The sequence below is a fragment of the Scophthalmus maximus genome, chromosome 1, assembly GCF_022379125.1.
Source record: "Scophthalmus maximus strain ysfricsl-2021 chromosome 1, ASM2237912v1, whole genome shotgun sequence".
In the NCBI taxonomy this organism is placed as follows: Eukaryota; Metazoa; Chordata; class Actinopteri; order Pleuronectiformes; family Scophthalmidae; genus Scophthalmus; species Scophthalmus maximus.
Genome location: NC_061515.1, coordinates 7,134,818 through 7,152,793, shown reverse-complemented (window position 1 = coordinate 7,152,793; position 17,976 = coordinate 7,134,818). Strand labels below are relative to the sequence as shown.

Below are 17,976 nucleotides of genomic sequence, written 5' to 3'. Positions count from 1 at the left end.
ATTAAATACTTAATTCTAAAACTTAATCACTCAAATACCTTTTTTTCCCCCCACTACTATTTTATGGTATCTCTGATTGTATACGATTTAGAAATGTGCAACACAATATGTACACAATAATATCAGCCTAAAATTAGACTTTATTTTTCAATATGCTTACTCTGGTTGACAAATTTGATAAAATTGTCACAATATAAAATAAAATAAAAAAGGTTTTAATATTGTTCACACAGGTCAGAGGTCAGCGTGGTACTGCTTCCTGTTTTGGGCATGCGCCCTCTGTTGGACAGTTCTGGGAAAAGAAAAGAGAAAAATGTTTGCCGACCAGGAAAGATCAAGAAGATAAGTTGTGATTCAATGTATGGATTAATGTTTATCGTCACTTCTGCTTTTCCTACTGCGACATGTCAGAAATGTGAAAAAGGCCTATAGAGCTAGCAGCTAAAATGGTTTACAGCTTAACTCTGCGAATTCGGCAGTCCTTACGGTGTGTGTGTGTTTGTGGTTTAGATTTTTTCATGGTGGACTGTGTCCAAGGAACAATGCGTTAAATCTACTTCTGTGAACTGTTTTTGTCCACCTGTGAATGTTTAAATAGTTTAATAGGCCTTGATGCTTGGAGATTTTAGGATTTTAACAGACAGACCATGTTTTCTTGTTGAGAAAGGACGGAACTTGTGAGTATTGAGGTTTTTGTTATGGATGGGAGATTGATATTTGAATGCTAGCCTACTGTAAATGTAAAAACAGGCATTTTCTAAATTTGGGTCCCCAAAGGCAGCCCCCAAAATATGTCTCGCTTGTAGCTTGGTTTGCAACTTCTGGTATATATTTCAAAATGTTTAGGTGCTGAAGTCCTCTCTATGTCAGGAACCCTACACTCACGAGGATTAAAAACAAGTAGACCAAATGAAGGATTCATATAATAACTATACACCTCAAAATCTTGAGTTTTATTTCCTTCAAACACAAAAATGAAACTCACGTGTTCCACTTTGAAAGCTCTTTAAAACGGCAGAATCGTAAAAAACAGTTCTACATCAGTGCCTGCAGACGCAGAGCTGTCCACTTGTGGTCGGGTGGCCCAAGAGTCATATTAATACAACGCAAGAAAGGGGCCTTGGATACATCTAGGGCAATTAATTCAAGCAGGGAACTTTCCAATCATCCTAACTGTCCATAAACAAGTGGCTTGGGAGGTTTTCTTTGTAAATGATGTCCCTCTGAGGCGTTTGGCAATGAGATAACGATTAGAACTGCATCACACGTTGTTGCTGTTCCTTGGAGTGGAGATGCTACAGAGAGAAAATGCGGTCATAGTTGGACCAAAGAGCATTTTTAATATGAGGATTTTAAAATCTCACAATACATCAGATGATACACATTAAATGAACAGCAACATTCTTTTGGTACTATTTCTAAAATAATTATTGAGGCCTTCTTACCAAGACATGTGCTGTGCAGGATAATATACAGATAAAAACTAGAGGGAAGGGGCACCAAGATTCTCGGTCCGCTTCCCACTGTCATTTACTTGTCTCGTTGTGAACCTGTGTAAGATGTTGGAGTAAAGGAGTGGGAAGTAGGTCGAGAAGGAATGAGTTTGCCAATAGGGAAGATGAGAGGTTGGGGGGGAGGAAGGGAAAATGAAAGGCATGTGGGAAAAGGAACTTGGGGGTTGGAAATGGTGTAAGGGGGGATGCATTGGAATAGGTAAGAGATGCATTAGTTGAGGTTCAGGAAATGGAGGCAGGTGGTGGAACACCTGAGCGTAGGCAAAAAGGGGATTTTGATGGAGAGAAAGTAAAAGGTGGGGACATGGGCGAAGGGTGTGAAGGATCAAGAGTGGGAAGATAAGGATTGTAATTCAGGAGCTGAGGAAAGGTAGGTAGAAAATGAGTGGGGATAAAATAAGAGGTGACAGCACCAGATAAAGATTAGAGGGTAATGGTGTGATGAGGATGAGGAGAGGAGGAGAACAACATGATGCAGGAAAGGGAAGATGCTCTTTTAACAGCCAGTGGCTGTACTATTAAAAACCATCATCCCATTATCCCCATCAGCAGTACTTGAAAAGAATCACTATCTTTTTCTTTTTCAAAGCTGTTTGGTGTGTTATGCTGTCATTTTCTTCTCTCTAACTTTAATCTTGGAAACCTCCATTTCTAAATTGGTCGTAAAATCGACAAAGCGAATGCCCATACTAATGAAATCAGATGAGATGAAGCCTTGATGGGCCCCGTGGGGGAAAGTGGGTCTTTGTAGGAGCAAAGGAAAGCATATAGATAAGACCAGAGCCAATGCAGACTATGATCATGATAACAGTAATTACAAACACAATTGGGATAAAAAAAAAATAAAAAAATTGAATTGAATTGAAAAATTTAATAATGTATTTTTTTTTTTTTTTTTTGCAGATTCGGACTGAAGAGAGTAGATTTTACCACGCATACATAAAAAGACATTAGTGTTTCCCACAGAATTGGATTCTGTCAGTGGAGGTAGGTGGTGGTTGGCGGAGGGAGGGTTGATTATTGTGATCAAGTGTGTTGTTCGCTCTCATGCACAATCACAAGAGGTGCACAGGGCAGGTGTTGTGCAGAGGTCTGCCCGGGAAATATTCACACAGCTCGACAATGGCGCAAAGGTACAAGGGTTTTTTTGTGTTGAATAACATGTTAGTTTATTATTTTATGTTTTGGGAATCCTCTTGGTAAGGGGGTTGCCTACGTTCCCAACACACGCTCTACGCAGTTGGCCAATCACAAAGAAGTGGGTCAGCTGACCAATCACAGCAGACCTGGGAGGCGGGCCAAGAGCTAAAACATTTCAGAGGATGAAAAGGGGCTACGGCAATGTACGGTATGAGACATGTGTTGTAAAAATGACATTGTGTCCAACATGTGGGACAAATTGAATTGAATGCGTGTGGTTTCAAAAGTGAGAAAATATGCGACAAAGATGAGAAAATTAGTTTAAACAGTTGTGGGATATTGAACAGGACGGGCCAGCTGGGTGGTGTCGCAATATAAAAATCCATGCGCTGCTCCCTCACCGTGGCACAAACACAGACCATGGATCTGTGGTTGGAGCATGTAAGTGACTGTCCACATGCTTAATTATGTTAATGAAGTTAGCAAAATGAAATCAATAAATCCGCAGGGTTAGGGTTAGGGGTTAGGGGTTAAATTAAGTTCAAGTAGTTTTGATCAGATGTAGTTTAATATACTGTAACATATTTGTTGTCGTTCATTCTAACGTGAACATGTAACTGTCCCATAATTGTTCTTCTCCATAATTGTTCTTCTCCCCCCTCTCTGCTTTTATGCACCTTCAACTTGTGAGAGCTGTTCAGACAGATTACTGTCCAACTGTTGGAGAGAGCAGGGGGGGGGGGGGGAGACGACGACTAGGGAACATAGGATGTTATGGAGTGGGTCATTTCAGTTCTGAAAACCATCATCATTATCATCATCTCAAGATTGAACTGCAAATTTGATCTCCGGGAGCTCGAGCGGTCTTCCCTTAACCTGTGTCCCAGTTCCTCAGTTTAAATAATCGCATGGCATCGATATCACATAATGCATACATCATAAATGTCAGTGTACTCAATTCTCCACATTTTTTTTTTCAAATTTTCTTCTCTCTCTCACTGACTTCTCCTTGCCGCTGCACCTTCCTTTTCTCCCTCCCCTCCCCCTTAGCCCTCCCTCCCCTTTCCCTTCACTTCCCTCCCACTTTTCTCTCTCACTCTAAAGAGCACTCAGTCTCTGCACTCCTCTTCATTTCCCGCTCCAACATGTTGGCAGGAGGAGAGCGAGGAGGATGCTGCGCTCTGCCCTCGGTGCGTTCTCGCCACCTCTCCGGCCAGCGCACGCTCCCTCTGACTCAGCCTCAGCGTTCAGCTGTGTCCGCCTGAAGGACTTAGGAGCGGAGGAGCCGAAGGATAGACCGGACGTCAGGAGCTCTTACACCAGGGTCCCCAACAGGAGCAACAACAGCAGGGGAGCCGAACAGAGCAACTGCTCCTCATCTGTGGTGGAAACTACCAATACCTCAGCAGTGACCACCTCCTCTGGTTTCCCTCCCTCCTCCTCCTCCTCCTCCTCCTTCTCGGCTCCAAGATCCATGTGGCAAGAAGCAATAAGGAGGAAGCGGTATCTCCTGGACCGGAGAGGGGAGTCGGCTGAAGGGGATAAAGGAGGAGGAGGAGGAGGAGGAGGAGGAGGAGGAGGAGGAGGTCAGGAGAAGAGGAACAGGTCCCCGGACTGGCTTTATGAGTCCTACTATTGCATGAGCCAACAGCATCCACTGATTGTGTTTCTGCTGCTCATAGTGATGGGAGCCTGCCTGGCTCTGCTGACTGTGTTCTTTGCTTCAGGACTGGTAAGCTGCTCATTCACATCATACACACACACACGCACGCACGCACGCACGCACGCACATGCACACACACAGGCATATTATGCAAATTTAAAAAAAGTACAAATAAACAATCCGGGACCATGCAAACACATGGATAGAGTCCAGCAAGACATGTAGCATATCCCTGTGTGTCACACACATTCTTGTGTAGGAAATTCATATCAAGCGTAAGATCTGCAAGCAGTGTGGAAAGGTTGATGTAGGCACGTGGATGTGCACACACACACACACACACACACACACACTGCAGACCTCACATAATGTATAAGTAGGGCTGTCGTCAACCAAACCAAATCTTGGTCGACTGAAATTCTTTAATTTCTCCTCAACCAATCTTTTAAAATCTACACATGAGCCACTGTGTACTTGGTGCACCCTACCTGGTGTCCTTCTTACCATGGATTCATTTGAATGATTTCAATCGTGTTAACCTACTTATATCAAACCATGCACATTGAAATATGCCACTTCTGATATGTACCACGCCCCCAAAGCCTCGTGCCCTGAACACCAAGCTGATGGAGCATCTTATCAAGTTAACTAGCAGGTTTAAGACGATGTGCCATGTTGGTTGTTTGACGTGTGATATGCAAATGCAAAAGGAAATGCACATGATCATCAAAATGCCGCCACACCTTTGACCTCTTCGACATGGTGTCAATGAGCTCGGAGCCCAACCCTCAGTGGTTCAGTAATTGTTAAATAAGCTAGACCTAAAACAGGTGAACTGTCCCCCCTGATGCCAATAATGTACTAATGCACTAATCCCCTGAGGGCAATTGATTGTTGTGCTTTTCTCCCTATGAATAAGACAAAGCCGGACAAAGAGCATAAAGACCAGCCAATTGATCAGTCCAATGGGAGAATACAGCCTTGTCTATAAGCATGTACTTGCGTAAGCCAAATTGTGTGAACAAACACACACACACACACACACACACAAGCCACTGGCTTGTCAAATACAAAAGACGGGGGGGGGGGTTCCCTCTCTCATAGACACGCACTCATACAAATATGCACACACACATGCAAACGTGCATGTGCAACACCTATGCGCAGGCTCCCGCACACCCGCAGCATGTGGTCCTCGTCGCAGCACTAATGTGAAGAGAAGGGTGAGATAAAAGTGTGTGTGTGAGTGTGTGTGTGTGTGTGTGTGAGTGTGTGAGTGTGTGTTGGGGGGGGGGGATAAGGGGCTTAGTTATTGTCTGAGCTCATGGTTGGCTGAACTGCAGAAAGGAGAACTGTTTCCCTCGTTCACTGTTTTCACAGGATTATCTTTGCTCTAAAAACCTGAACATTTCAAAGCAGCGGAGGCGAGGCGCTCTGTAAAATACAAAAGACGTCCTGAGCTTAATGAAGACAGGAAAGTTATTGGTAAATGTTCATTTAACCAGACCGGGATTGTGACTGTTAACAACCTACCCGATGATGTTAAAAAAAAAAGAGGTTTTTATAATATCATGATATAGCAGTTTCTAATACGCTATAATTGCCTAATTACATTTTTGCCTGAGGAGAGTGCCTCTCCCTGTCTCTGCTGGGTCTGCTACTGAGAAGGGCATTAGTCTAAAACACACTGAAAGGGACAGAGTGCACTGACGGACACACGTCACACTGCATCTTACGAAACCAATGGAACTCAAATGACCAACAGGCGCACCATATATTGCAGCTAAACATAAAACTGTGAAAAAAAACGTTTTTTTTGTCTTTTTTCATAGTAAAGCTGTTTAAATGCACCAGCTGTAGAAAGAGGAACGCTCCAGAAGCAAAGGGAATCCCTTTATAATGTCCAGTTTTGAGGAAAATGTTTCCTCCAATCAGGCACAAAATATTATATTTTTTTTGCACACACAATGAACAAGTATTTCAATAAATGTCTTTTCCTGTTAGGCCACTGCTCATTCTGTCTGTCCTACATCCTGTCTGTGCTCCATCCCCGTGCTGTATAGGCATGACTTTGGCAGTTTCCTTCTTTTTTTTTCTCTCTCTCTCTTGCTCTCCCTCTCTCCATCGTCCTCTTCCTCTCCGTTCTCGTGCATGTGTTATCGCTCAACTCCTCATACATTTCTCTTCTTTTATTTGTGTCCTATCATCCCCTCATTCTGCTCGCCGGCTGACCTAAATCCTGTGCTGTTTTGGAGCTCTGCTCTGGGCGAGACAAAACTCTCCGTGGCTCTCTGCAGCCACACACACACACATCCTCTCCTGTCCCAGTGCATTGACTGTGCATGAGAAAGAGATGGAGGGAAGGTGGGGGGGGGGGCTAAAGGAGTCAGAGAGAGAGAGAGATGGAGATGGAGAAGAGGAGCGCTAAAGAGAGTCTGGCAGAAAAATGGATAGACGGTGAGGTCACTTCTGGGAGAGAATATGGAATTAATAAAAATGTGTTTTAATAATAGTACATTATATTGACTGGCGCCTTTCGTGGCACTGAAGGTCACCTTACATCAAGTTCAGTAATAAAATATAAATACACAAATAGTGATCAGTGCCTGCAATAAATAATAAACCATAAATCAATCCGTTTTATATTAACGGCATCGATCACTGTCAATTTGACATCACTAGTCTAAAAAGAGAACTCGGAAACAATCCATCCTTTTGGATAACGTGGCGTGATGCTAATGTTAATGTGGCGCTTCTCTTTCACTTTGATTGGTTCACGTCGGTGTATTTAATAGATTTCCATGTGTGGCGGGGAGGGTGGGACATCTGCCTCCACGTCCACACCCCTGACCCCTTTCTATCCCCTGTCACACCGCTGGGAACGTGTTGATGGGATGAAGCCTGACAAAGGCAGGCAGCAGAAACGCTCACTTCCCTGGGCTCTCCTCTCTCCTCCTTCCTTGACCAAACTCCTGAAATTTTTATCAGAACTCTGAGATATAAGTGTGTCAGAAAGGTAGTAGCAAATCCATTGTTAATGGGGCTCAACCGGTTAACACTGGGGGCTTTTCAGGGTTCCCCCCCCCCCCTTTTTCCATCGAATGTTCTCCGCTCAGCACAAAGGCTTGTACTCACACGATTGTGTCGTGGACAGAGAAGATGGATCCCCTTGTTTACGTACATTCAATCATATTGATTTTCTGCATTTGAACACGTTGAGGTACACAATCATTTGTGATAGTCTGATTTCATGAAAGCTGGATTGTTTTTGATGTATTTGGGCACAAATGAGGATGCCACTCAACAGAGTAAAAATAACTATTGAGCCTTGAAAATTAATATTTTAAATTACAAACCATGCTGTGGAGTTTCAAAAGGGACAGATTTCTCTCCTAGGTTACCGGAGTCTCATTTTTTTTTTTCCTCACACACATTGGTTAAATCTATAAACAGGGTTTTTTTTCATATTCTACCCTCTTGTGCTTTTTGATATGTTGAGTTTCAATTTTGTCTTTTCCACCTTGGTCTGATCCCCATCGAAAACAACTCCATGGGGACGATCAGTGACATCCAGTCATGTAGGAGCTGTGCTACACCGTACTTTTAGGCTCAAGTGAACACTTATAGATAATGGACCGCAGCAGGATGGGTGATTTTTTTTTTTTCTTGTCTTTTCTAGGATGACTAGACACGCCGTCCATAGTCCACTGCACCGCATATTCATGTTTAAAATGTGTAGAAAAATAGGATTTAAACCCAGTTATGCTCCAACAAGCAACAACTACTGTATGTGATTAGACAGAGGAAAGTCTTAGCCCCACTAAATGCATCATCTTAGTGCATGAACCTGAACGACTCGTGACTTTTACCTTTTCACCCTCCTTACATTTTTTGTGACGTTGTATTTCACAGTCTGTGTTGGATACGATAATCTCGATCACAGCCTCTTGTTGCCCGAACAGGGAGTTAAAGCTGCGGAAGGACAAAAACAACGGAGCGAAAAGGGCCTTTTATTTCATCGTACTTCTCTCGGAGTACGTCTCGCAAACGAGGGTTAATTTAGTACAGTGACACACTGTGTTTTAACAGGCAGAAAATCAGAGGAGCGACTGTTCTGTATTTGCTGCATCACTGGATGAATCATGTTTGTCCCGGTTGTTTGTGTTTTCAGGACAATAAAGAGGAGCGACGGAGCTAGACGACAGGCTTTTTATTACACAGCTAGGCTGCTTCATTCCCCCTTCATGAGTCTTTGTCCTAAGTGTTATTCTGTCCTTTACTTACTTCTCTTAGGAAAACATATTTTTCTCTAATTGAACCCTCTTTCCCCCTTATGAATTGCATATATTTCTTAAATTCTGTCCGTGTCTCACTCTTTCTCATTTCATCTTTTTGCAGAACGTTGAGGACCATGTGGCCTTTGTAATCACCGTTCCCACGGCACTGGCCATCTTCCTGGCTGTGTTTGTGCTCGTCTGCATTGAGTCCATCTTCAAGAAACTTCTACGCATTTTCTCTCTGGTCATTTGGGCCTGCCTGGTTGCCATGGGTTACCTTTTTATGTTTTCCGGCGGGATCGTCTGTCCTTGGGATCAGGTAAGAGGCGTCTTCCGCGGTGAGATTCCTTTTGTTCGTGTGGTACATTCTGTGTTTGCATTGCTGATGCTCATTGGGAAGTTTTGAGCGTGGAAGGTGGCAGTTTAAGGAAAAGTTATTATTTCTTATTGGAAATGAAAACTCTTAACACTCACTTCTCCTGCGGCGAATGACAACATCTGTAGGAATTGTATTGGCTTTAAAAGTGCATATTTTGTGAACGTTAACCCGTCCATTGCATCTCCAATGGACTGTAGAGGCTCTCCTTCCCTTAGTGTTGAGCATAGTTATAATGGACATGGTTAAACATCTCTTGTGATTTCTGACCTACATGCTAAAACAGGCCGTCTATCATGATTTGTATTGATCCACGCACATGCTCGAGTGCAGCCCAACATTGCTTCCGCTCAGTCAATTAAAAGAAAAAGTAGTTACAAATCCCTAGACATTTAGTTAGAATTATATGTTAATGGGATCAAAACTGTAACAAAAGTTTGTCCATCTGATAATCTCCCAAAAAAACAGATACAATTTCTTCAAATAAATTTTGATGTATTCTTTTAATTCATCAAATTTCATGTATCTAATTAGATTTTTTAACATTTTCCTCTAGACTTGATCAAATGTGTTAGCTCAAACACAATATTGGAAGAAAACAAACATGACAAGGCTGATAATTATGAATTAACCAGTGGTTGGTCATTAAAAAGCTGTTAATTATATGATGTAATGAGCAGAAGGGCAAAGGATTTATGAATAACACCAGGGCATAGAACACCATTCATTGTTGAACAAAGCAGATTATTTAAAGGCAAGAATAAAGACATCATGAAGGAGACATTTGAGGTTACGCCATTTACATTGGCTCAGAGGTCTTTCGTTTGGGCCACTGTTGAACTGCTTCTTGGTTTGCTTCATTTTGTGGGTAAAGCACTATTTATATGCTTACATCATGATGGCTGTGGTGGCAGTTTATTCCCTTACTTTGGCGCTGGTGTAATGCTGCATGCTGTTATTTGTTAAGGTCCTTTGCTTTTTTTAATACTCAAGACGGGAACACAACTGATGGTCGATCTTTTTATTTTTTTTTGGAGGGGGAAGGTTTAACGTGCTTTACGTTAAAGGTCCTGAACGCTCTAATGCCAGTGAGCCACCCCCCCCACCCCCCAAAACCAATATCCAATATCATTTTTTCATGCGTGCTGCTGGGACTGCTGAAATTCAAAATCTGACTCCACGGCTGTTACGCAGTCAGCACAAGTGCGGGAGTGCAGCCACGTGGAATAGAATAACTCGCACGATTATTTAGCCGCAAACGGATCGTATGTCAGTGTCGGCGTGATGAAAAAGTGCAGTCGGCCGGCGGGGAGACTGGCAGATGTGTTGTGTAAAAGTGCTGTAAATCAACCTGTGTAAATCAATACATTATTTTTGTCCATCCATTTTTCAAGTGTCTCGGGGCACCAGCGCAGGCTTGCTGACTCCGTCCCTTGTGGCCCTCCCGACACCGCGCTTCAGAGTATGAGTGTATGAACATGCTGGGGACCTCAGACCCGTTTGCCCATTGTGTTTGTATGGATTATTTTTGACTGTTTGCAGAGTTAGCAAAGGAGATTTTGTGTATTATACACGTGGAGCATGAATACAAATTCAAATTGCTCTACATGTTAGAAACAAGAGGCGGCCTGGTAGTTCCAGCATTTATGTAGGCGACATTGTGTAGCAACATTACACCTGCAGTTAAATGCGGAGAGACGCACAAACAGCAGCTTCATCATCACTACGGTCCCATTCATCGTGCAACAGGGCTCATTGAAAACAGCACAGTACATTAAGTCTTCATCGTTTGAGCGATGTACTCAGTCAGCAGCACTTGGCAAGACGAATGTCTAGTGTGGGCCCATCTATCACAAAGAGGTAGCTAAAGATGCACTGATTCATTCATTATTCTATTTATTCATTTCTTCTGTTTGCTCATAATGTCAGGCGATTACGCCACTATGGCTTGCTGCAGTATTATAGATAAGGAAATTAAGGATTACATTGGCGTCCACCTTAGGATATGGTGTGTATACACTATGCTTTCATCTCATTTATCACTGCTGACAACAGAGTGTCTATGTCTGGTACGAGTGAAGTCCTATCTCTTTATGCAGCCAGTTACAGATACCTTTGATTAACATATAGTATCAGTCACACCAATGACATATGAAAACAAATTGTTTTTCATATGTCTCAGGCAGAGAGGGCAGCACCCGGTCTCTGAGTAATATTTTAGGATTACACTTTAACGTGACTTTAAATTCTATTTTTTTGTCAACTTTTTTCAATTCTATCAATGTTCTGCTATTCTTGCTTTATAGACCATCTAACAGAGCCGGCCCCTTGCTGTAAGTAGGAAACAGAATTATACATACCGTCAAACTACACTTCTCAATCTGAAGTTGACAAACTCTAAATATATTGGCTAATCTGTAAATTAGCAAAGCCAAATAAGAGGCCAATGGAAATAATCATCACACTTATGAAAATAAAATAATTGTGAATAGCAGCCTTATATTTAGATCTGTGTGAAATTTCTCCTTCGGTTTATAGTTGCAAGTGGAGGACAAAGTTGTTGTTTTTTTTTACATGTGGAGTTTCAGGAGCTTATATTTTTTCATATCAACCAATTATAAAGATAACAAAGTCTTTGAATCCGTAACCAGCCCGCTGTTTCTGTGCAGTTACTATGCGGTTGTCTGCTTCTGAAAAGATGCAAAGGGCAGCAAAGAAAAAAAGTCGGAGTTAATTAAATTCTCTCTGTGCTGATGTAGCTAGGAGGTAACCACGAGGAGTTGGGAATGAACCAGTGATTAGAGGGAGGGCCTCGCCATCCCACCGCCTCACCTGTCATGTACATCTCTACGCTCATTAAGACTGGCTGCTTTTGTCTCATGTCTTTCGCACAATGTTGCCGTTGCCGGTCAGTGGATGAGAAAAGAAGAAAAAAACTGAGTAGTTATTAAATGACGTAGAGATGAAGACAGAGATGTTGCTCGCAGTGCGGTGTGTGGACAGCGCAAAAAGAGTGTGACAAGGAGTTTTAAACCGCAGCATCTCTCTGTATCTCTCTCCCATTTACTGTTTCATGCCGATGTTCAGTGATGGTTAGGTTGTAGTGTCCCGTGTTTGTGGAAAGAACTGTCCAAATTGTCCTGCACTCTGTCTGTGGTTTTTATGCTTGTCGAATTTTGCACAATCTCTCTTTTGCAATCAGTTAAACTGTAAAGCTGCTGCCCAATTCAGAATGGTCAGAGGAAGTCAACAATGGAAGAAGCTTTGTTTCGAAAGGTTGTTGTACGACTATGTCAATTTTTCTTTAACCCCCCGCTGTCAGTATTAAACTTTCCTTCACAAAAGGGATGTAACGTGGTTTGCTGTCAGTCGTGACGGGAGTACAAATGTGTTTGTCTCAGCTCTGTTATCATCCTCTTATTTTGTGAGGGGTACAATGATATTTGCTCTGATGTTTTCCAGTTTGACTGGCACTAATACCAGAGAAAGCCTGCTGGCATTGGCGGACAGAATTTCTCGTTGAGATGCCCATGAAGAGATCTCCGAATGAACCGCGTCAGTAGTGGCTGTGAAGGGTTTCTGCGAGACACAAAGAGCATGTAGGAATATTTGGCGAGAGGAAATGCGCTGAGATTCTTAAAACTTGTTCCATACCTTTCTTGAATTGCGCAGGTCAAGTTCGACGGACACTAGAAACGGGTACATCAATTGTCTATTGACGTAGACTTTATTGTATACATCATTCAATCAAAAATGATGCAAAACATCAGGACGTGTGTTGCATTGCCTGCGGTATGTCGAGTAGAATCTATCGTGTCGCACATCTGAGAAGGAGAATTGCCACTGAAGCACCGTGACAAAGGGACAGTGCTGCAGCTGGGGAATCATGGCAGCAGACATTGGAGTGTGGATTGTACTGTATTCAGTATCGTGGTTGTCGAGTGTTGTTAAAGGGCGAAGTCTCAAAGGTCAAAGTGACCAGTGTTCCTGTCCAAAGACGAAATCACAGTGACGGCTCATAGTGATGACTAATCATTAACGGGAACCTAAAATGACACCAAAAAAACCCCCCACACGTAGGTCATATATGTTTTATGAAATTAAAAATCGTCTGTCATGGGTTCAAGACGAAGGCGTGGTCAGTGATATGGCGGCTCGGCGCAACCACTGCTCTAATAAGCTCGACTTTCCTCGTACCCTTTTCTCTCGTCTGTCACAACGTTGCCTTGCACCACTCTTGACATGCTCATGCACATTCTTTACAACTCTTGATAGCACACCTCGTTGTCCTTTAAGTTGCCAAAAAGTGTTTTAGATATTGCTATACTCCGCATAGGGCAAGAAACCATGTCTGCAAACAAACACTGGGGCGAACCGTGCGACTGTACGACCTATTTAGTCACAATCTCCCGTAGCATCATTTCACAGTGCTGAAAATACTATCTCTCCCCCTCCTTTATTCTTTTCATGTCAGCACATATTAGTTTCCACAAAGCCCCTTGCACGCTAACAAGCTAAATGGACTTGTCCACTGCAGGAAATAACATCACTCGTGGAGCTTTATCCAAACAACTTTTCCAGATGGCAATTTAACACAATTTAACAGATTTCATTTGCATTTCTGCTGCGATTGGGTTGAAACTAGTTCAATTCCTTATTGTGTTCCATATTTAGTTTTCTTCCTTTCCCCCCCCCAGTGTCATGAAGCACTTTCCCCACATAGGGAACAAAGACAGCTGTCAAAATAACTATATGCTCTGTTGCCATCCTCAGATGAGACGGTGAGAGAACAACACACGGTTACAATACAAGCCGCACTGTCAGTCTCAGTGCACTGTCAGGTGAATAGAAATGGCACGGGGGCTCCAAATCTTCTCTCAGTGGTGATTGTGCCCGACAGCCCCCCTCTTTGAGTTAGTTTGTATACAGTACACTTTCCATTTTCAAACCTGGAATCAATTGGATGCTTATCCCCTCGCCACAAAGCCCTCACTCTGTGCTGACGGCGTCGTGGTGAGGGGCTTATCTGTGTGGCCCAGTCTCCTCCAACCCTCACTGAGAGATGTCTGGACTCTGCCTCATCTCCTCCCTCCCTTCGTTCTGTCTCTCCTGATCACCCACTGTCTCTGACACACACACACACACGCACGCACACACAGACACACACACACACAGACACACACACACACACACACACACACACACTGTGTGAATGCACAGCCAGCCTCATTAGCCTTTAGAGCTGAGGAGGGGGAGAAGGTTGGGGTGCAGGGAAAAGGCCCGCCAGTCGGAAATGGCAAACAAGGGGGTAGATGGCAAAAATAGAAGACCTACCGTCAGGCCAAAATAGAAGAGGGGAAACACAGGAAGGAGGCAGGGAAAGATGCAGGTGGTGGGGAGAAGTGGGAGTCATTTTCTTAAATCAGGTCAAAGGTCAGACCTTAGGAAGATGGAAAACATGTATTTATATATTTTAAAAAAAAGTCTGCCTTGTGTGACTGTGGAAACAAACCAAGCACTTGGGCTGATTGTTTTTTTTAATCTTCTGCATTTTTACTCTACATCTTTTCTGTACATCTCCTTTTACCTAAGCCCTTTTTAGATCACGTATTTGGTTGTTTTATAGGAGACAGACACACACTCGATGCTCACTTGGACACAAGACGCTGCACTCTACACTGTAAACCTAGCCTGTAAACTAATCTCTGCCACTGAGTGTGGACTAAAGGCCCGATGTAATCTGACTCTCCATCACTGTAATTTGTTTTGTAAAACCTCCTCAGTGTCATTATCAAGGAACTGATTCACGGGGCGGAGGCAGAGTGGGCCGCGCCGCGACGGGGCCACAAAAAGCCTTGTCCACTTAGTTGTCGGGGGGAGAGAGAGGCTCCTCGCGCGCCCGCATCCAGCAAGATGGAGGAAGACCTGCGCTGTTCCTGTCGCCGCATTCGCACCGTATCTAGCATGCACTATCACTCAGCAGGTGTCTCTCCCCCAGCAGCCTCTCCATTATCCTGGGTCTAGTTTCATGATTGAGTTAGCATCATTGGATTTCAGACCGTTCATTTTGAGAAAAAAACAAAAAGAAGCTTCCTTGACTCTAACCAAATTACAGTTGCCTTGCTCTCTAGGATATTTGGCAGCAATTAGCGGCTCTCTCTCTTTTTTTTACGAAGTGAGTTGATACGTTCCTATTCCGCTCTTGACGCGGCGAGAGAATGATAATCCGCTGACGGAGAAGGATGCTAATGATCTGATGCTTGTAGGTTCACACCCACTGAGCTGCTCACCAGATTCTCTCCATTACAGGACTCCTTTAGTTGTTGCACAGAGAACTGAAATCCATTTTTTTTTTTTTTTTTCATGAATTTGAATTCATCATGTGTTTCAGAGCAGGGAGCATCACTCTCTAGTGATGAGGTTCTACCTTGATCAGGAATACTACAGCATCTCACACATCCCTCAGGACTGCTCCTTTTTTTTTTTTCTTTCCTTTGTTTGGATCTTTATGCCGAGGGCTAGTCACGCCGGTTTATTTTTCTCTACATATATCTTCGCCGTTGTTTTTTTAACGTGGTCATTTGCACGTAACTATATACAAAAAGGTGACTCTTCATGCTCCTTTTTTCCCCTTTGCATTCGGGACATTTCTGTCTGCTTTCCCTTTCCTGCCACCTCTTCTCGGTCGACTCGTGCTCAGCCCAGCTCTTGTCGGCATTGCTGGACCACGGCATTGTAAGAATAATGCAAGACTGGGCCCAATTAAAGCTCTGTCAGACAGTGGTATGGGGAGATTTGCGGATAACGCGGCTGTCGTTCTGCAGAGACTTCACAAAGAAACACGTGCGACGGGGCAAATTTGATATGAAAAGTCCTCAGTTTACAATGATGTCAGACAGCCCATCCATAGTCGTTGCCTTTGAGAGGCTTTGACCAGCAAATGAGGCGAATTTTAGCCTTGAAAAACAAAACGTCAAATAATTTACGAAAATACATGCAATTTTTCGGCTGCTTGATCAATTCATCAATTCTTCTCCGCAGCTTGATTCACCATTGCTCTCAGCGACAGTCCACTAAAACCCTGTTTCATCCTCGTCTTCTTTTTATTTTTCCCCTAATTTTCTTTTATTTCAATGATTTTGTATAATGTTGGCCATTCTTGCAGGTGCAAAGGTCTCAAGGGCCCAGTGCCATTAATGTGGCGCACAAATTGCCAACCTTGTTTGAGAGAGACACTTTCCTCTTGATATTCCATCATTTTTTGCCTGCCCATTATTTCAGGAAGCTATTGGTTAATGCAGTCAAATGTGTCTGAGGGTTATGTGTATATGCATACAGTACTTCTCATGAGGAGGCCATGTGATTCCATAGAAGATTATAAAAACACCAAGTCTTTCACCAACTTCAAGTTGTTTCAATGTTAAACCTTCCATGGGAGGAACTTAATTATATAACGTTTCACTGTTAATTAGTGGACCTGTCTTTCAAACCCCAGCTTAGTGTTCTGATACCTATCATGCCTGTATCTGATTTCTTTTTCTCCTTTGGTAATATACTGATGTTACTCTATTTTTCAACACCGTCTAATACATTTAGCATCAATCAAGGTCTCCTCTGTATAAAGGTCCAGGTTACGGTTTGACCTTCTCTGTCTTCCCAGTTCCATATTGATTATTCTCTGTTGTTCCTGAATTATGACTGTTCATTTCAGATGGAGGTATAGTATGCTTATGTGGTATGTTTTAGAGGCATGACGTATCGATAAAGACCTGAACAATGCTCATATCGTATCTTTCTCGCAGTATAGTAATGCCCCGTGACATTTAGCAATCTTTCGCAGCCTTACTGGTTTGAATATAAATCAGGATTTCAATTTCTCCAAAAATAGCCTTCTCACAAGATATGGAAAAGAAGAAAAAAAAAACAAGGTAACCTCGGGGTGATACTGCTTTTCCGTTCTCTACAGTATATTTTCTCCTAATGTGGCATGAAATTAAAAAGAATCATAAATAATACTTCCTGCACAGCTGCTTTAAACCTGGACAGCCACAATCAAAAGGAGGTAACTGGTGCCACGGTGCCGCCTCAAGGGCCTAGTTTCATAAGCAGTTTGTCTTTGTTTGCTGCTCTGTAAAAACTGTAGGAAATAGCAATAAAAGCAGCAACCATCACTACAACTGCTGCTGGTTTGGCGATGAAAAAAGAATTGTCATGTAATTATCCAGAAATGCAATACATTTTTATTGCCAGTTACAGATGCTCAAGATCTTTTTGACACGTGGTTGTGATGGTGTGTCAAACGTCAAAGACTGGGATACTTCAGCACTTGTTATAAATTGTCATAAAAAAGTAGCAGGATGAATACTGTACTGTATACTGTAGTATTTTAACTGTTTAACTCTGTGCTATTTGTACTTATTTAAAAGCCATTTTTCTCTTTACTTTGTTTCATGTCTTTATTACGGAAGCCGTGGAACAAAAAACTATGTTACTAAATATTGAATATCTACAGTAGATTCAACCATATGATCTTGTTAATACAGAGAATACAATAGATACTGCACCTATATATATATATATATATATATATATATATATATATATCATGGATGTGATGCAGGTTGAATGATGTCATACACAAATTGCGTGGAATATGACTTGCGTGGAATGCCTTAATGGAATGGGCATCCATGGGTGATCATCTTCAATGATCAGGACTAGGGATGGACATGCATGCTGAAACGTAGAGTTTGACGCGGTGGGTGGCTGTGGATCAGGAGACGGCGAGGTCGCCCGCAAACGGGAAGGGTCAGAGTGCTGGAGTGTCTTTGTGCAAGACACTAAACCCTCAATTGCCTCAACTGGAATTTCCCAATTTGTGACAAATTGAGTACGTCACTACAAGTCTGAACACACCTGTCCAAAGTTCTGTTTGTTTTTTTGGTTGTTTTTTTGAACCGAAGCCTGGTGCTCTGCACTCTTTGTAAAAACTGACGTGGTTACTTA

General features: G+C 42.7%; 1 protein-coding gene across 1 annotated transcript in view; it reads left to right on the top strand.

Moving 5' to 3' along the window:
- Positions 1–3,782: 3,782 nt before the first annotated feature.
- adcy2a (adenylate cyclase 2a) overlaps positions 3,783–17,976 on the top strand; it is a 45,155-nt gene continuing 30,961 nt past the window's right edge. Inside the window, exons 1-2 of the mRNA XM_035629804.2 lie at positions 3,783–4,386; positions 8,716–8,913. Coding sequence (XP_035485697.2) covers positions 3,826–4,386; positions 8,716–8,913 — 759 coding nt within the window. The 5' untranslated portion in view covers positions 3,783–3,825. The remainder of the gene's footprint in view (positions 4,387–8,715; positions 8,914–17,976) is intronic.